The sequence below is a fragment of the Oryza brachyantha genome, chromosome 3 (genome assembly GCF_000231095.2).
Source record: "Oryza brachyantha chromosome 3, ObraRS2, whole genome shotgun sequence".
In the NCBI taxonomy this organism is placed as follows: Eukaryota; Viridiplantae; Streptophyta; class Magnoliopsida; order Poales; family Poaceae; genus Oryza; species Oryza brachyantha.
The window spans coordinates 29,600,129-29,619,282 of record NC_023165.2 but is presented as its reverse complement, the minus strand read 5'-3'; the positions used below and the strand labels follow the sequence as shown (position 1 = coordinate 29,619,282).

Sequence of the window (19,154 nt, the reverse complement as noted above, 5' to 3'; positions counted from 1 at the left end):
TACATTAATTGACATAGAAAGTTATCCAGTATAAACTAAAAAATGATAGCTACAAATATTATTTTCCGTAATAACCTAACCGGATAATGTACAAAACATATCCTTACTTGTCTACGAATCATCGAAACATGTCATGTATTTATAAACGTGTACCTACAAATATTTTTTCCCTTCTTTTTCACTAATAAATTTTAATCATTCATAAATTTATTTTTTTCATCTATTTTTCACATCAAACTTCATTAAAATTAATCTCTAGTACATATTTTTCTTAAATTTTTTAAATTCTATACAAAAACCATATCTCGACGAAGCGCACGTAACATGAACCCGCGTCTACTAGTAAGGCCTGGGCGCTGGGGCCACATCTTCCCGCCCGTCGCCTCGATCAATATGGGGCGTGGCACTTGGTCCTCTCCCCACTCCTCAACATGCAGATACTTATATACTCCACTACAATAAGAGTAGTATACAAGAAGATAATTTAGAAATGAATTATCACTAACAGTACTGCCATACTAATTACCCAAGGGGGGATTAAGGAAAATGAGTAATTAAGCTGCGGTTTAGGCATAAAAATCAGGTACAGGTTTGTACACAAATCCCACTCAGACGCCATGAGATGAGACCAACCGACCGACTGACTACATCACATCACAGGATAGCTTTTGGTTTTCGTCTAACAAGGAGCCGACTGTAATTTCTCCTTTCATGGTTTGCAACACTGCCCGCCAAAAAAAACGGTTGTTGAGCAAAAACAACACATTCATCATCCCTTCCCTCTTTTGGTTTGGAGCATCCCCCCTTTCCTCAATTCTTCCTTCTCTTGTGACGATTCATGCTAAAATGTCTCTAGTGCCACCATCAAGAGAGCTACCGCTACCTCCTTGGGGGCTCAGAAACCGAGCAAGCAGCAAAACAATCCAATAAATAAAAATCACCAGACATTTCGGGTAACAAAGGGGCAGGAAAAAGGAAGAAAAAAAAAAGCTTTACAGACTCTGGATGGCCATTGTCGGGAGAAGACTATCCAAAAGCCAGAGAGATCCATGTTGGCTTGACAAACTTTTCTGCTATTGTTAACAACTCCGGCAGTTGCGAGAACAAAACAGACATGGCTCGGGCATTTAAGGCTAGCTCAGCAGGAACTTGAAAATATCACTCAGTGATATTATGCCCTCCACACGTTTGCTGCCAGCTTCCACAATGAAAACACGGCGCACCCCTGCGAACAATGTAAAATTTTCATTAGTAAGTTAACCCAAAGATGATTTCAAGCAGCATGTGTAGCCACAGATAATTACCAGGATTAGCTAACCGCTCCATCACTTTCAACAGTGTGTCAGACCGGAGACACATCTGACATCTTTGCCCATTGAAGAATCCAAAGGGAGAATTAGCATCCTGTCCAAGCTGCAAAGCCTGAACATAACAAATGATAAGTCCATACCGAAAATCACACCAGCTGGATGATGGATAATAGATATACAAATTCATGACAAAAAAAATCCTACTTTAAACTACATAGCACTATTTGCTCTCTTCTATGTTGTTTCACCATTATTATTCAACTGCATCATTGCAAATTCTCTCTTGTATGCTATTCCACTATTCGATTTGGAGCTTAACCAGCATTTCTATGTTATCAGTCAATCCTATGTTATCAGCATTTCTATGTTAGGGTAAAATAAGAGTGATATATGGGCAAAACACATCAAGCTGTAGCCTACAGGTTATGTTCAGATATATGTGCATGCTCTGCATGCAAAAGAGGTTTTAAACCTATAAATGTCAAGACCACGCAGGTCTAGGTCTGTCTTCAGAGTGTATATACACTGCAGGTATCAATATAGATTTCTGTATCATATAAAAAAACAGCCAAGTCGTTTCCTAATTACAAACTCTTCAAGACCAAAATGTCGCCAAAAATTGTTGTACACTTGTATCCCAGTTACAATTCCCAACCAAAACTAAATCAAGACACATTAATATTTACTATATCATACCTGATGAATGGTCATCTCATCTAGGCGAATGTGTGTGTACACCTTGTCTTTTGCAAGAGCTGTGATGTCACTACATAATAGAACAAAACTCAATGAATACATGAACAAAAGAATAGCATAATACTACCAAGGAATGGTGCGGGTCAAGTAGACACCTTCTGGAATATGTGTCAAGGAGTGAGTCATTGTCATCCACGATTGGTATGGAACTCACACCAGCTGAATGAAACAATTAGTGTAAAGAATAACTGTAAGCGATTGATTTGGTAAAAGGATAGAGAATAGTTGCAAGTTTTATGAGCTCAGTGGAATCAGTGTTAAACTTCAATAATTACACCAAGAGTCGTCTTCAAAAATACAAAGTACTTTCCCAAGCACTGGTACAGTTATGGAAAACGGACAAGAAACTTACCTTGAACCAGTAAATTCAGGGCAGAGCTAAGTGATGTGTTAGGCCGCAACATAGCCAATGGACGGCCATTTGGATCACCAATTTTTGGAACCCAGGTACCCAGCGGAATTGTGCATATAGGTTGGTTTAAAATAGGCAAATTACCTGTAGAATTTTTAAAATATCTACAAATACCTGAAAAATGGAATGTTGTCAAGCTATCTTGTAATGCATTTGTGTACAGCACATAAAAGATGCACTCTTCATACAAGATGCAACAGATGCACATAATAGAGAGGAAGACTTACATTTCAAAATTCCGGAAAGGGATGCAAGATGCAACAGTTGAGGATACGATCCATCTGACGATGAGGAAAAGAGAATGGGAACTGTAGAGACACCATTTTGCAGTATCTTCATAGCAATGTCACTCAGGGATTCATATGGGGTAGCCTAAACAATAGATCCAGTACAGCGTAAGTGCATTAGCCACATAATCAATATAAAACTGAGCATGTCATAGAATACTAGGGGGAAACAGTAGTAAGGCGTCCAAAGAAATTTCACACCTAACGATTGAAGTGCAGTTATGTGGATTAAGCTAATTAAGCAAAATATATTTCAGCATCCGGTGGATAACTTAGTTTTAACACAAAAGGTAAAACGTGTGTAATTGTGTGCCAAAAAATAGTAATGACCAACTCACACATCACAACTGTTGACTATGATTTGACAAATGCAAATAAATCAAATGGTAAAATATTATCCTTAGAATGCAACACGTGAATTCTAAAAATCATTATGGTGTAATTGGCCACTAAATTATAGATAGAAAGTTAACAGCAACAGTCTCAACAATTGTGGCGAGTTTGCAGTTTGTTCACAATCACAAAGAGTGAACAACTCACATGAACTAGATGGTGATTTGTCCTCCAATGACCCTCGTTTCTGCCATAAGTTTGACGCTTGGCCTCCTTCCATGCAGAAATAGTATGTGTTTCAAGCTGCTCTTCTGTCAGATTTGAGCCATGAGTTTCCAGCTGCAACACAAACAAGACAATATAAATGTTATCGGCTGGAATATGCTCACAAATTGTTTAAAAAACAATTGGGCAGGATAAATCATTTGGAATGCAGATGATGAAAGGATGTTCCCTGTATATGTAAGAAGAAACAATTCAAACACAGAACAAAAATAAAGCGTCATTATGCACTTACTAGCATATTTTCTATTTTCCAAAGTCCACCTTACAAAAAGATATGATTTCACAATTTGGGGGTTTCTACTAACTGAACATTTCCAATTAAGGGAAAAACAGTTCAATGTGGTATCACTATCTTGGCTGAACTTGTATTAGTATCAGTAAAGTTTTAGATGAAATTGTGGTAGTCTCGCAGAGAAAGTTCCATGAGATGAATGATTACCAAGTGATAGAGCAGAATTGGGATTACATGCAGATATGCTGTGTTCATATGCCAAGACTCCCATATTACATTAATGAACTAGTGGCTTTTGTAATTCTTGTATGAGATTAACTTCTACGTTAATTTAATAATGGAAATCAAACAATAAAATTATAATGCTTCATTTTTTATTAAAAAAATCAGAATTACAAAATTATATTTTTGCTAGACCACTAAATTTCTTCAAAGAGTAGCAGAATATTTGAAATGAACACTAAAAAATCACTAGTAACATATAAATAAAATGCACAAAAGGATCAAAAATGGCACATCAAAAAAAAGACCAACACCAACAGTAAGTGACGGAATAAATTACCTCTGTCAATATGAGTATAAAATCCAGTGGGCTCAAAAGGCCAACAAACTGGCCCCTAAATGAATCCCACAGAGGTGCCACAGGAATTCCCTGCAAGGTGCAGTATTTAATTTATGTTTCCAAAACCAGCCAATATTTCTGGTACTTCAATATATGGTTAAACTGCAACATTTCCACTTAAATCAAGATGCGAGAAATAATTAAGTTGGAATCAAGATAGCAGCTAATAAACACGTCTATGCTGGACTGTCTTGTAACCTATATGGAAAGTGTGAGTGCAGACACAATAGAAATAACCTACTTCCTCTAACGTCTCCTAATTGTGTATTGGATGTATGGCACATTAATCCTCACTCTTTAACACTTACATATTGTAATTAAATATTAACAATAAGAATAAGAAAATACGGTGACCCCATTGATGATGCATCGATTACTATTGTTTAATATGAGAAAAGCGAATGTTTCTACGTATATGGAGCTACTATCCACCAAGCTAAGCTTTTAAAGGTTGACTGCATGCATCCTAGGTGATGTGCAAAAGTGGAAGGATGCAACTTTGTACTACAAACACAAAGTAGTTGTAACTTTTAAGGCTTGAGGTTGAAGTTTTCCCTTTTGAATGCAACGTTTAGATGAATTGAATCCGCCAATGAAACCAAATGTTGTACACAACACACTAACATATTTACTAGAAATGTGTGTCTCTATTCCAGGGTATCTACAGATCAAAGCAAAGTATCACTAGTTCAAGGAATTGAATTTCAAGGTATAGCCAGAACAAGTAACGAAATATTGGAGGGAAACATGCTACAGCATAGAGAAGAAGTGGTTTTTCTTCTGTTGTTCGAGAAGTATTCTTTTAACGTAGGTCATGTTTATTTAGGTAACTGGAGCAGCAGGTCTCCAATAATGCAAAATCTAGAAGGAGAAATTCAGGTAAGATTGAAGACCTGTTCATGCAGAATATGGAAAGATTGCTTCACAGGTAAATTAACGTCCAGAGCAATGACCTGAATTGAAAATATAATGCAATAAGAATAAAGCATTAGAGCATTAAAATTCATACAAGAGCAGATGATTGTCCATACCTTGCCCGAATCTGGGAGTAAATCATACCCAGTCTGCCCTTTCAGATAATCCAGAACACGACTCCTAGAGATCTGTATAGCTGCCTCAGAAATTCTCTGAGAACCTTCCTGAATAATGCCATCAGATAAAGAAACCTGCTTGAAGAACACAAGAAAGGTGGTTTTCCCATTTCAGGCACACGTGAACTTTTAAGTAAAGCGAAAAAGAAATGTATCAGCTACTCAGCTAGTATCACTTTCCCATAAAATTGTCGATAGAGAACAAAGAATATTTGTCTTTGGCAAAGAGGTGATATATACCATATAATGCCGGTGTTTGATCATCACAACTCAGAAATAGCAGCTATCAGTATTTTCAAACTTCAAAACAAGATAAGTGGCACTTACATTGCGTTGAAAATTGTCATTGTCCACATCCATGTTCATCCTGTTTCCAGGTGTACTAGGGCTCAATATCGTACTTAGTTGGTCAAAATTCCCTGTCAAGCAAATACTGTTAACCACCCCATAGTCTCCTGTTATAGTAGGTTGCCGCTCATCGTGCCGCCACTCCCCATCCACACAAAACTTGTACTGTATAACAATGATATAAAAAAAATGAATGTTCACACTTAGATGTGGCATCACAAGAAGAGTAATTTATTGAGTAGCAAGATTACTATAAGACAAATTACAATAGAATTTGGGATAAAGAAGGGAACCTGATGGATCCCAGGGGACAAATTGCAGATGGCTTGAAAAACAGTAGGGCAACCTTCAACAGGAGACATTGGCAAATGTTCTGTCCACCTAAGACAAAATTATGGTTAGTAGGTGTGTAAAAAGAACAGATGGTGGGTATTTAACAGAAAACAAAACCCAAAAAAATCATGTTTAAATGTATCCAAGCTGATACCTAAGCCAGTGTACCGTGTGAGGAAGCTGCATTGTTGCAGTAATAGCTATGGTCCTACGGTGAGACATCATCTATCTGTTGACCGGAGAATACATTGCACACATCACAGCAGCCTATACTCTTTTTGAATAGAATGAATGGCGGTGGTAGTGAATCTGGCACCCCCGCCAACTATGCAGCATAATTTTTTAGTAATAATGCTTGAAGTTTTTCAATATTACACGTTAGTCCTAACACATATTATTACTTTCTTATCTAGTACCTAAATAAAAACTTAACACTGAAAGGTCCAAGATGACATATATAGATAGCGTAAAGCAAACTATGCGCCATGGAACAAAAATATGAAGGCTGTGTGCAATAAGAATTATAAGATAACGTGCATTCATTTGTTTGTAGAAACGGGTGAGGGCACTTGCGGTTTTATTTTTCTCCGAAACAAAGCCACAGGCACTTATCTAGTGAATAGATGATGATGATGATGATGATCGTATGCATCATTGGAGTTTAGGGCATCAGCGTGTACGCACATAAATATAAAGTGGGAAATGCATGAATGCAATAAAGGTGGAAATGACATGCGTAGAGCCACAGGATAAGGTAACATGGCGCGGTAGAGGTAGTAGCAGTAGAAAAGGTGGTGTTAGACAATCAATCCCGAGTGGGCGATAAACAAGAGAATAGCGGTAGTGATCCCATAGGTAGCGGAGTATAGAGGGGAAGAAGGGGGGGAGCGCAAACCTTGTAAAGGAGCCCGTAAGGTAGACCCTCTTGCCACCATAGGGCCAGACGAAGCGCGTCGGGAAGCCCGAGGCGGCCTCGGGGGCGGAATCTGTGCCATGGGAAAACATCTGCGGCAGGGGAGATGAAAATCTAGAAAACCCTAGAAGAGAAGCGGAGGGAGGGAGGGAGGGGAGGGGAGGATAAGGGTCCAGGCCGCGAGGGGATCCCCCAGGTGAAGCGCCAGAGAGAGGGGCTCCCCGCGTGAGAGGGGATCACCCGCGGCGGGCAGCGGAGCCCGCGCCGGCCGCCATCCCTAGACCGACTGGAGTTTGCCCGGCCGTACGAATCGACGCGGGCAGGCAGGGGAGGGGAGGGTAGGGTAGGGTAGGTGGGTGGGTGGGTGGGTGGAGATCGACAAGGAGTGGAGCGTCTGGGGGAGGGGGAGGGGGAGGGGGAGGGGGCGGGGGCGGAGGCGGCGGCAGCGGCGGCGAGAGGGGGAGGAGGAGGAGGGGGGATCCGGAGATGCGAATGCGGCAAGGAGATGGAGATGGAGATGGAGATGGAGAGGAGACGGAGACGGAGACGGAGGGGAGGCGGAAACCCAAACCAAAACAAAAAAAAAATACTAGAGATGAGATGAGATGAAAGTAATACCCCAAAAAACCAAAAAAGAAATGAAATATATAAAGGGGGAAGCGAGCGAGGAGAGGGTTGAAAATGAGGCCTATCCTATGGATGGATCTTCTGCACCGCTCTCCCCTCTCTCGCTCTTGTGTGTCTGTGTGCTGCTGCTCCTCCTACCCACCTACTCCTATGTCTGCTCTTCCTTCCCATCCTAGTTTTATACTTTCACAAAATGTTCCTTCTTCCCACCATGTTGTCATCTTTTTCTTCTTCTAATTACCACTATCGTATTTATTTTTAAGTCAGCTTGTATCGTCGGTTATATCACTACAAAGAAAAGATACCACATGTGCATGCAAGATACGAAGGGATACCACACATGCATGCATGGACGTCAAAACATTAGCCATGTTATTAATGCAACATCTACGCTATACTAATTCCAGTTTAGTGGATAACCGATGTATAGTACCTATTAAATGCTAGTCTAGCGTATTCCTTTTACTACAAAGTAGACGTAAATAGGCGGGAAAGAGGCTAATGAAGTTAGATAGAAACATGCATAATGGTGCCAAAAGAAACCGCACTAATAAGCCGTGGCCAAACTACATGTCAACCGTGACGATACTACACGTGTGTTAGAGATGTATAGGAAAAATCCAACGCAAATACATCGGTGGGCAATTTCTTTTCATGCTTGTATTTGTCTGCGTTATCGTTTCGAAAGTTTGGATTGTGTGATTAGACAAACATGTTAAGAGTTTTCACACTTGTACTATGTAAAGGGAAGTCTATCATCAATGTTGACATATCCTCGTGATGGAAAGGTAAAAAATTAAGTATATATGCTTACCTTTAAACTATCCTATGTTGATGTATTATATTCAGTAAAAGATATATGTTGTCGTATATTTGCAGTAAGAAACACTATGGTTTTACTATTTACAAGGATCGGAGATATAGAAATATACTGTCTTGAAGTATAATATACCTTTACCACTTATATATATCAAATTTAAACTATGTCCCGTTCTTTACTTAGATGTTGGAGAAATACTTTACCGATTCCTAGGAACATGTTTTCCAAATTGCTAAACGGTATATTTTGAGGAGGGGGAAATCTATGTATAATTTACAACAATTAATATTTAGTTAATTATACGCTAAAATTTCATCTCATTAAGCGTGTCACGAGAAATCGCACCCAAGCTCCACTGAAGAATGGAGTCCAAAGAATGGAACTTGTTTTGGTCCTTTCAATTGCCGGCTACTATTGACTACTCTCTATATTCGTATTACAAGACTTTCTGAATTTGTCTAGATTCATCAATATACTAATGTATATGTTTTATATACGTGTCTAGATTCATTAGCACATATATGAATATAGGTAAGACCAAAAAGCCTTATAATATGGAACGGGGGAATGTCATATATCTAGAGGTATAACAAAAAATTTGATAATTTGTTAAGTATTAGAATATCTATTGTAATCATAATTCGTTTAGTAGTTAACAAGATAACTGCACAAGTGCGTGTGGTACCATTCCTCCATGATAAATGAAGGGATAAAAGCTTCTTTGAGGCAGCAAAAAGAAAACACATAAAGGCATGTAGCCTGCTCTCTTACGACACACTACATCCGCTTCATATTGTAACACTTTCTTGCTTTGCCTAAATTCATCCATGGATGAATGTATATAAGTTTTATATATATATATATATATATATATATATATATATATATTTCTGGACAAGGCTATAAAGTCTTATATTATAAAATATGAGAGTATGACAACAAAAACTCTAAACACTATGATATAAAAAATATTTGTCATTGCTCTTTATTTTTTCCCCTCCTTAGTAGCTAAGTTTCTATTTTACAATGTTAAGGGATTTTATTGAGTTGCGGTTAACCTTGACAACTTTGTTTATCTACGTTGTTCATCTATACTGTTCTCTCTGTCATAAGTATTTTATATTTAGCAAAGCTAATACCTGCTATTAATTCCTATTATAATGTTCTAATTATATGTCGCAATTAGGTTTGTAAGATCGTGCAAAATGTCAGCGACATAATGGTTTATGGTTTTTCTTGGCTATATGGTTCACGTGGGAAGATCGAGCTCCAAGAATTTTTGAACGTATATTAAACAGGGCACACTTATGAGTGTGTGCAGTCAGTGTATGCGTAGCTGTGTGTATTCCTTGATATGAGGTGAAAAGAAGATCTTGGACAGCCTGATGAATGAATGAAAAAAAAATCGTCAGTAACGATGAGAATGGTGATGAGTTTGCAATCGACAAGCTATGTACTACCTGGGCTGCCGTCGATACAAACGAGGCGGCAGCATCTCCAATAAAGATTAAGATAGCCACGCACGCACGCGCACGCATCTCTCCCTCCCCCTCCTCCGCCATTTCCTTCCTCGATCTCCCTCTCCGCCGCCCCCACCCGACGCCACCTGCATCATATCCATGGCTGCTCCCATCACCGCCGCCGCATCGCCCCTCCTCTTCCCTCTCCCTGCCTATCGGGTTCAGGTCTTGGCCCCTTCTCCCAACTTTTATATCGTTTTTCTTCAGCTGCTCTCGGTTAGGAGTAGCAGTAGCTGCCTGCTCAATTTCTGCAGCAGCGATCAAAGTTCCTTCCTTCCTTTTTTGTTTCTTTTTCAACCAAGCTTGTCCCTTTTAGTTGTAAGAGCTACAGCATTGTGTTCAGATTTCTTACAGGTTTGCTTCTCTTCTCTTTTTTTTCTTTTTTGGTTTGTGGATGCAATTGCAGGTGATAGGCGCAATGCTGAATCGGACCTCAGCTTCTTTCTCCAGGCAAACAGCAAGTTTTCCCTCGATTAGGTTGCAGCCTGTCGCAAACCGCTTCAAGGTGTCTTGTTCGGTATGTATCAGTGTCAATGTTCCTTGCTACCATTGAGTGTCAATGCACAGTCATGGCTAACTTCTAAGCTCAATGCAAGTATAGAATATAGCTACTGTGTGGAATTTTTATATGCTTCAAACAGAGATGAAATGTGCGTTTCTTCCATATGGGCAATCAACTGAATTGAAATTACTTTCTGTTGCTGCCCAATATAGATAGTTTTTGCAACTCTAGATGTTTTTTATCCACGCTACTTCTGTCAAGCAATGAAATGTTTGCTTCCCTGTATCTTTGGTCTTCTCTATCAAACAAAGTGGTTTGCTGAAACCGCCATAAAGGATTCCTCATATACACGATACAATGTCAGCAATTCTCACTACTCTATGTTCGAACGTACCATGCTATCACCTACTCATTTTGCAATCCTTTTACTTGGTGAGAAGGGGATGAAGAAAATTATCAAAGCTGTACATAATGTTCCTCATTAGTTTCCTACTCTGTATGATTCAAAGAAAGAAAAATCCTACTCTGCCAGCCTGATACAGTACTGAGTAATGATGTTCTCTGCTATCTGGGATATTCTTTAAAACAAAAGAAGATATATGCCACTAGTCAAAGATTTACACTGACAGCATAGCAAACATTTTTATGACATGAGGAACGGTTAACTTCAGAAAATGCATTTGACAGTTGACACCAAAAAATTATGACAGCCTCCAAGAGAATTGCTCACTCCCAAATCCCAATGTCTATACAGGCGTTAACTTCAGAATTGTTTCCCAGACTGATTGGTTGCTTGCAGATTTTGTGTGTTGCCTTGCTGCATTGATTGCTTAGTCCTGTTCGTATATGCTTAAAGCATGCAGTTTGATCACTTTATTGGTAGTTTGGGACTAATTTTGGTCTCATGCTACAAGTACTGTGGGTAGCAGTTTATATGAAAATGCTCCCAATATGCTCCTGAAAAAAAGTATGCAGGATATTTTTTAACATTTTGTTTGATGATTTGTTTTACATAATTGAATAGGCCAAACAAGACACTATTGACAGGGTTTGTGAAATAGTGAAGAATCAGTTAGCAGTAGAAGAAGGCACGACTGTTACTGGAGAAACAAAGTTCGTCGACCTTGGGGCTGATTCACTTGACACGGTAATCTTTTGGACTAATATAATAAATCAACACGATGTAAATCACCTGGACTACTTTAATATTGTGTCTTTTTTTAAAAAAAAAAAGGAGTTGAAGACTCCTCTCAGCTAGCCCCTTTTCTTGTGTATTAACCAACCTCATACTTCTTTCTTGAAAGTCCCAAGTTATCTCTGCTATTATCATGGCTCCGATTAGTATCACAAATGCTTATAGTCAACATCTCCCCTGGGATGCTGTTGTTGCTCTCAACAATACATCACAGATGCTGCAATTGCACACCTTTCTAGTCATTGTATAAGTGAATTTATTCTCTGTTCGTAGTGGAATGAAGAATCAATCCCCATATCTAGCCTATTATTCTCTTTTATCCCAGGAATGTGGCACCTTTTTCTTTCTTTTGAAAATCCCAGGAATTTACTGCTGCTGCCTGCAGCCATGATGCATCTGATTAGTTTTTATGCGCATTTTGATTGGTTGTAGGTTGAAATTGTGATGGGCCTTGAGGAGGCATTTCATATCACCGTGGATGAATCGAGCGCACAAGTGATTCAGACGGTGGAGGATGCCGCTGCTCTCATCGACAAGCTTGTGGCAGAGAAGGATGCTTAGTTTTGCCCATTATTGGTGCCAATCTCAGTTTGTTGTACTACTACAAATCCAGAAAAGTAGTTTACGTATTATGAATGCCTACGAATCTCTTGCTGAATTCAGTGAGTCCTTGTTTCACAGATTTTGAATAAAGGATGGAAAATATTAGAGTAGTTCTATCCATGAGGCTGAACGCCAGAGGGTGTTCCATTTGCCAAGCGATATCCGCCGCAGAAACGATGAACGTTAGTCCAGAACTTCTTGGTCTGAGGAATTAAAAAGTCTTGCACTGATAATTGTGACGTCTCAACTGCAGGTCTTCTTTCCTTCCCAAAATAGTTTAACATGTATCCATTCCAAAACAATAGTCTGCCAACCCATTCAACAACAAAGATTTCAGTACATGACATTTCACTGGACTAAGCTACACCGAAGTTAAGAATTAGTAGGAAGGCTATCAGTTGCTCGTTAGCGTCCAGGCCTTCAGAAGTCAGAACTCGATGCTACTGAGAGGACGGCTCGGATTTCAGACAAAAGTTTCTCGCCATCTCTTCCGTCACATCGCTACATGCATATAGACAAGGTAATTAAATGGCAAAAACTGAAAAAGAAAGCCATGCTTATAGGACTGATATACAGAGTTCTCCTTACCTATCAGGTGCTTCTTCTTTGCTTATAAGTGAAGCATTCTTGGACAAGAGAAGCTGAAAAAATTTTGCATCATCGACCGCCCTAAATTCCTGACAGAGCTTAGTTAGGAATCCATTGTACTCCTTTGGTTCCTAAGGGAAAACCGAGCAAACTATGCGTGAGGTCACACAACAAAACAAAGGGCATGCATTGCGTCTCACTACTATCAGATCACATGAAAATTAACCATAGGAGAGATTACCTGTTCAATAATGCAGGCCTTCCGTAAAGCAGCAAGACACTCCAGTGCCTTTCGGTGATAATCCCCGTCAGGGGAATCCTGTATTAAAGCAGTTATGTACTTCTGCATCTCTTCAATTGCCTTCTGAACCCACGCTGAGCTAGATCTCTGTGATAGCATCGCTTCAAAATCTTGGACAGGACTATGATCGCCAATCCCCCCAACCTTCTCTTTTGGAGGATATAGAGCTTCCAAAACCCCAGCCTTCTCTGCAGAAAGCTCATCTAATGATTTAGTTTGATCATCAGCACCAGTATAAGTCAATCTGTCCTGCGTCCGTGCTTTCTTTTTCTGTAATCAGTCCACGCAAATTTAATGTTTCCCCAAAATTATTGTATCAAGTCAATAACACAATCAGCAATGTTTCTAACCTTGGGGTTCTCCTTCAGCTCAAATGCATTGCCTAACTTTTTTATCAGCGGTGCTTGATAATCAATGACAGGTTCAGTGATCCTCTTTAGACATTTGTTGAGTGGTGGGACATTTGCATCAGGCTGCTTTGACTTGAGATCAAGGAAACTGTAGAATCTCTGAAGGAGGAAGTGGCAAGTGAACCTTAGTCAACAAAACAAAGAATGTACACAAAAGAGGAGCTTTAAAAAAATAAAATGTTTGGTAGAACCTATCAGTACAACTTAGTAACAAAACACAAGAGCACTACACAAAAACATTTACACAACATACTCCAATGAAAAAGTGAAAAGTACATGAAAAATATCTAAGGCATATAAGAAAGAATAATACCAGAGTATCTAAATTTATTTTGATGAATAGTTCTATTGTGAAGTTATATCACCTCCAACATGGGATTCGGTGTGAAATCAGGCTTAAGGATCTCCTCCCTTCCAGGTGGTGCAAGATCTAACATCTTCACCAGGTTATCTGCAGCTTCCTGCTGTTCCTCGGTAGGCTGAGATGATGCTGGCAGGCTGCTGAAGGACCGAAACTGAAACTCTCTGATATCCTCAGCAAATGGAAGTATATTGAAGTAAAAAGAATCCGGCTGCACGGAGAAGTAAATTGCTTGAACATATGAAATCATCCATCAAACCCTACAAGAATAAGTTGTGAGTAAATAAAATACATACAACATTTCTCACTGATGAAATGTTTGGTGTTAATACACCCAAAGCAACATTCCCTTGACCTTGCCTCCATACACATCGTAAAATTCCAACCTTGTCCATTTCACTCATTGCTCTAGCTAAGGCAGAAACAGCAACAGCTGCTTTTCTGTTTCCTGGTTCTGGTACAAAGGAGAATACATCTTTCATAAAATAGTGCCTGTCAAAGTAGATAAAGTGGAATGTGTCACCGTTACTAATATCTGGTCTTAAAATAGCATTATAGTAAGACATTAAACTCATAATCATATTCATAGCACTTAATTTACACACTTTGGAACTGAGATACTTTCAGAAAAGAAAAACTTTATAAAGCATTCCTTGGGGACAATCAGAATTTTGATCCAGTACAGATCTGGGTTACACAATCTATACTGTACCTATAAACATATAGGTTACATGTAATGACCTTGGATTCATTGATCGCATCAGAGTACACATTCATATATTGTTTTTGTGCCGAAACCAGTCACCATTTCCAACTCCCAACACATTCATCCCAATGGGCGTTATAACATGATAAATACCTATAACGTAAACTCAAATACAACAACATAGCGTGGAACATGTGCTCTTCTGCTACCCCCATTTCTAAATAAATGATGTTGTTGACTTTTGGACATGACGTTTAACCATTCGTCTTATTAAAAAAACTATGTAAATACCATTTATTTTGTTGTGATTTGTTTTATTATTAAAGGAACTTATGCATCGCTGATTTTTTTTTTTTGCATAATTTGCACCAATTTTTTCAGCAAGCCAAATAGTCAAACGCCATATTCAAAAGTCAATGGCATATATTTAAAAAGGGAGGGAATAGCATATAATATATATTGGTCAGAATTGTAAGAAGTAGCTACTTATAATGGAAGTACACCCAAACCAGCTAACTTCATAGTGATGCTAACGATATCAGCTAGAGCAAGAATTTATTTTATAATGTTATGTTTCATAGTATCATGCCAATATCCAATGATATAAAATACATAAGCTAACTCTTCATGCTTGAATGATCACATGAATTTATTGGTTTGCTCTGTCTTCAAACAAGTGACCTCAAACAACTTGAAACAAAAGTGAAATTAAATGTAGCAACGGCATTAATTAATACAAATCAATAAGTTCCAAAGAATAATATCTTATGCAAAATAAAAGGTTGAAGGATATTGGTTACCGAAATATGCTGGATCTATCAGTAAAACCTAGAAGCTTCACACCTTTCTCAGGTTTGAACTTAACAGCCTCCCATTCAGCAGATGATATAGGAACTACTTGTGGACCATAAAGATATCCTTTAATTCTTTGATCTGGTGGAACAACAGTGTCTGGTTCTAGAACACTTTTGTACTCATAATCCACTTTGACTTCATGAGTGGCAAATTTATCACTAGCAGGAGCCTTATCAGAATACTTCTTCAAACTGGGGAATTTCTCCTCGGATGTTTTCTTGTAGACCCACACCTGTTCAGAAAGGCATCAGACTAAATTGCAAACAGAACAAGAATTAATATAAATTTCTCTACCTGAAAAAACAATAAATGAGTTAAGGAAAACAATATCCCACCTTGATTTTGAAGTTAGAGCTCACTTCCAAGTCTCCCCTGAAGACAGTAACTGGAAGTATATTTCTAGTCCTGAGAGCACCTAAGAGCGATGTCGGGCTGTCAACCTGAACTACCTTTGCTACTGACCTTTCTCTGAAGTGATATAATAATTGGTCATTTTCATCCATTACAGCATTGTGAAGAACTCCAGATTCTCTGAAAACAATGCAGTCCATCTTCATTTCGTGTTTTTTCATCTGGTCTGCAATAGTGTCCACCTGCTCTTTTTTTGTTCCTTGGGGAGGATCTCTTAATGGATGTTGTGCATCAGTGATTAGACACATACGCTGTTTACCTTTCATATTTCCAAATTTCCTTATCAGCATATCCAAACCAACAACAATTGCATCCAAAACTTGCCTTAGTCAAGGAATTCCAGTATCTGATTTCAACCAAAATCCGCAGGAGTATAGAACAAGACAATGTTCAAACATCACTATTATGGTGTAAATCAAAGAAACTAAGAGAGGAAAAAATAGAATATGCAAAAGAAGCAAGTATAAAACATTTGCCATATTACAAATCCATAGGCAGGAGCTGCTAGACAAAGAGCAGATGTTGAGTATGGATGACAATATCACGGTAAAAGGAAGCCCTCAAAATGCAAAGACTTAAAGACGACGGACTGAGAAATACTAATTTGAGCTCCAATATTGTAGATATCATCTAGCAACATGCAAATGTAGGCACAGCAGTCCAAAAGAAAAAATGCTTCATAAATGAATAATCAGATAGGTGCTGTACGGTGTGTGTTGATAGTAGTGGTTATGGCAAATGCAGTAACAGATGTGTAGTCAACAACAAACTAGAAACCAAACGTCAGAATACACTTGTGGATACAATCACCAGGGGAAGTTCCCCTAGGAAGGTTTTGTAGAGCATGTGTTGTTTCTTCATCAACAACTTTAATATCACGCGCAACCACCACATGCTTATAGCCCCCAAGCTCCTTTGCAAGTTCATTGCATGTTTCTACACAAATAAAGATAAATCAAGCAGCCCATGGAACATTTTGAAGCAAGAAATATGTGACCCAGAGAATGTTCATGCATGGTGCTCAAATTTCCAGCAAAGAAATTCAAATATTGGTGTATAAGTAGATCTATCACCGCTCATAGTGCCTTCAGAAGAAGTGTTTAATAAGACTAGTCACTAGATGAATGAGATATGCAACATCACATTGTCTGATCCTTCACCACTGTTAATCACATCCTTGTTCAATATAACTGTGGCTTTATCCTTTTCCATTGTCAACCAGTTGCTCGCTCAATGTAGCTAATCGAAAACAACACAGAACATTTGAAGTGCAAGCAAAAGCTTAGTAAAACATTTGTATGTAACCATACCTTTAGTTCCGAAAAGGACAACACCAATCTCATCACTCCTATTATAAACTAGCTGCAGAGAGGGGGGAAATAGGCAATGGATTAGCTTGAAGCAATGATGGATTACAATTTACAATGAATTGCAGGTTGCAGCATTTGCATTTGGGAACTTAAAAGTTTGCGAGTGGAAACAGTAAACGCTTGCCTTCTTAAGCACAAGGGTGGAGCAGACGTTCTCAACTTGTTGCAGCACACCATGCATCGATGGTCCAACATCCAACAGCAAAACCAATGCTTCCTAGATTAATTAATCAGAATTGCTCTTACATATTGGTAACTGAAAAATACTAGTTATCTTTGAAACACCCAGAATAACCAGCCAGCAGTGGGGGGAAAAAAGGAGTCAGTAGTATGGGTTCTTATTCATTTTGTCGAATCAGGTAACATCACATTGTCAGTCCCGGAGTAAGGTATTGCCAAAGTTTAAAAAAAAACGAAAATGTAAAATTAGGATAGTTGCTAACCTGAGAAGGCGTGTTTAAGCAATAGAAGTGGGGGGTAAATGATCTACTAAATCGGCAAAATCATAATCGAATGGAGAAGTGGAGGAGTACTCGTCCATTACTATTATTATGATTATGATTATGATAGTCCGACCGGAAGGATTAAACCCTAGGGCTGACAGGAGAAGTGGAGGGGACTTTGCATTTTTTGGGTTGAAGGGGACGGAGGGAGGGTAGGGCGACGTTGGGGTTGGCTTTACCTTGTTGCGAGCCATGACGGCCGGCGGCTGCGCTGGGTCTCGCGGAGGAGGAGGACGCGGCGCCGGCGGAGGTCGCGGCGGCGGGGGCGGAGACGAGGAAGCTGAGGCGGTGGCGGGACTAGTAGTACAAAAGGAGATTTACATTTTTAATTTTTAGACGTTTACATTATTTGCTGCTGGTGCTCTTAAAATTTATTTGTTGTATCTTTAAAATTCGGTCAAATTTTCTACTGCGGCCACCATCGTCACTTGCTTCCCTTCTCTTTTTTTTTTCTTTAAAGAAAGTAATTCATAATACGCTGCTTGCTTTGGAAGGAGCCCTGGCAACACGACCGTCAGTGATGTTTGCTTATCCTTCTCGCACAGGATTGTTCTACTTTAAGCAGAGTTTTTCAGTTATCCTCTCCTCCCCGTCTTTTTCCCGTTACGAGTACGAGCTAAAATTTAAATTTTTAACTTTTAATTTAAACTTAATTTTTTGTTTTTCAATAAAATATATTTTTCAACTTTAGCTTTTATATATCTAAAAATACATATATAAAACTTTTATTCATAAATTATTTTTATTTGTAAATATATCATATGGCTTTTTAATAAAAAGCCAAACAACCATCTCATCCATACACAAAATAGAGAACAATGTGTAGCACATTTTCACATTTAGCCATCATCTATATGAGGTTCTAAGACAATCTTTTCCAAGTAGATGCTTACAGAAAAATATGCAGTTTATATCTCTACTACTATAGAAGAAATAACGATTCTGCCAACTTCGCATGTTGCCCGGGTGACAAGATCTGCCAGCGCGCAATACAACTTGGAGACAACGAGAAGGAAAGCATGGCCACGTCTCCCTGGAGTGGTAATCGCCATTGACTAAAAATCATCTGGTATGTTGTTGATTGAGGGTACCATGCTATAGTTTTTCATACTTATTTTTGTTTTTCCTTATATTTATAAGTAAAAATTTGAATTTCTAGTCTTAAATTTAGAGTTAATTTTAAGGTTTTCTAATTACAGTTTCTTTTCTAGCCTTAGCTTTTAGATTACTAAGAACACATGTATAAAAATTTTACTCATAAATTAGCTTTCTCATTTTTAAGTTTTATAGTGCCATAATATAGTTTTTAAGTTTCATACTGTATACGTTATGGTCAAACTATTTAAAAAATACTAAAAAAATGTTACATTTTTAAGAAAACTTTTCAACGTATTTATGGTATAGCACACATCAAAACTTTTACTTCCGGTCGATCTAGCCCATCCGAGTTGACCACTTCA

General features: G+C 38.6%; 3 protein-coding genes across 4 annotated transcripts; 1 reads left to right on the top strand and 2 right to left on the bottom strand.

The window, feature by feature from the left end:
- Positions 1–435: 435 nt before the first annotated feature.
- On the bottom strand, positions 436–7,251 carry LOC102722755 (sucrose nonfermenting 4-like protein). Of its 2 annotated transcripts, none has more exons than XM_015835706.2 (13): positions 6,905–7,251; positions 5,970–6,057; positions 5,656–5,841; positions 5,269–5,406; positions 5,131–5,190; positions 4,178–4,267; positions 3,306–3,437; positions 2,706–2,850; positions 2,419–2,592; positions 2,162–2,225; positions 2,007–2,076; positions 1,305–1,422; positions 436–1,225 (listed from the first exon to the last, which is right to left on the bottom strand). In XM_015835706.2, the coding sequence occupies exons 1-13, from the start codon at positions 7,012–7,014 to the stop codon at positions 1,134–1,136; spliced, it is 1,467 nt and encodes a 488-aa protein (XP_015691192.1). In that variant the 5' UTR covers positions 7,015–7,251; the 3' UTR covers positions 436–1,133. The 2 variants fall into 2 exon arrangements, with proteins under 2 accessions (XP_015691192.1, XP_006650929.1); XM_006650866.3 differs by having other exon boundaries at positions 437–1,225; positions 5,269–5,403; positions 6,905–7,014.
- Positions 7,252–9,854: 2,603 nt separating this feature from the next.
- Positions 9,855–12,365, top strand: LOC102722478 (acyl carrier protein 3, chloroplastic-like). Its single transcript, XM_006650865.3, has 4 exons — positions 9,855–10,054; positions 10,296–10,406; positions 11,416–11,538; positions 12,019–12,365. The coding sequence occupies exons 1-4, from the start codon at positions 9,989–9,991 to the stop codon at positions 12,145–12,147; spliced, it is 429 nt and encodes a 142-aa protein (XP_006650928.1). The 5' UTR covers positions 9,855–9,988; the 3' UTR covers positions 12,148–12,365.
- Positions 12,366–12,599: 234 nt separating this feature from the next.
- LOC102722199 (ATP-dependent DNA helicase 2 subunit KU80) lies at positions 12,600–18,022 on the bottom strand. The gene is made up of 12 exons (XM_006650864.3): positions 17,874–18,022; positions 17,316–17,408; positions 17,132–17,183; positions 16,626–16,757; positions 15,746–16,140; positions 15,356–15,642; positions 14,146–14,341; positions 13,854–14,060; positions 13,429–13,587; positions 13,019–13,348; positions 12,778–12,908; positions 12,600–12,690 (listed from the first exon to the last, which is right to left on the bottom strand). Exons 1-12 carry the CDS (start codon positions 17,886–17,888, stop codon positions 12,630–12,632), a joined length of 2,058 nt encoding a protein of 685 aa, XP_006650927.1. The 5' UTR covers positions 17,889–18,022; the 3' UTR covers positions 12,600–12,629.
- Between the last annotated feature and the right edge of the window lie 1,132 nt (positions 18,023–19,154).

Coding starts and splice junctions, on each gene's coding strand:
- LOC102722478 (XM_006650865.3), top strand. CDS start 9,989: ATGGCTGCTCCCATCACCGCCGCCGCATCGCCCCTCCTCTTCCCTCTC. Junction 10,407..11,415: donor GCTTCAAGGTGTCTTGTTCG/GTATGTATCAGT, acceptor ATAATTGAATAG/GCCAAACAAGACACTATTGA. Junction 11,539..12,018: donor GGGCTGATTCACTTGACACG/GTAATCTTTTGG, acceptor GATTGGTTGTAG/GTTGAAATTGTGATGGGCCT.
- LOC102722199 (XM_006650864.3), bottom strand. Junction 16,141..16,625: donor GGGAACTTCCCCTGGTGATT/GTATCCACAAGT, acceptor GACTAAGGCAAG/TTTTGGATGCAATTGTTGTT. Junction 14,061..14,145: donor TTTCATCAGTGAGAAATGTT/GTATGTATTTTA, acceptor TTCTCCGTGCAG/CCGGATTCTTTTTACTTCAA.
- LOC102722755 (XM_015835706.2), bottom strand. CDS start 7,014: ATGTTTTCCCATGGCACAGATTCCGCCCCCGAGGCCGCCTCGGGCTTC. Junction 5,842..5,969: donor TGTCCCCTGGGATCCATCAG/GTTCCCTTCTTT, acceptor ATTGTTATACAG/TACAAGTTTTGTGTGGATGG. Junction 2,851..3,305: donor CAAATCACCATCTAGTTCAT/GTGAGTTGTTCA, acceptor TCTATTGTTTAG/GCTACCCCATATGAATCCCT.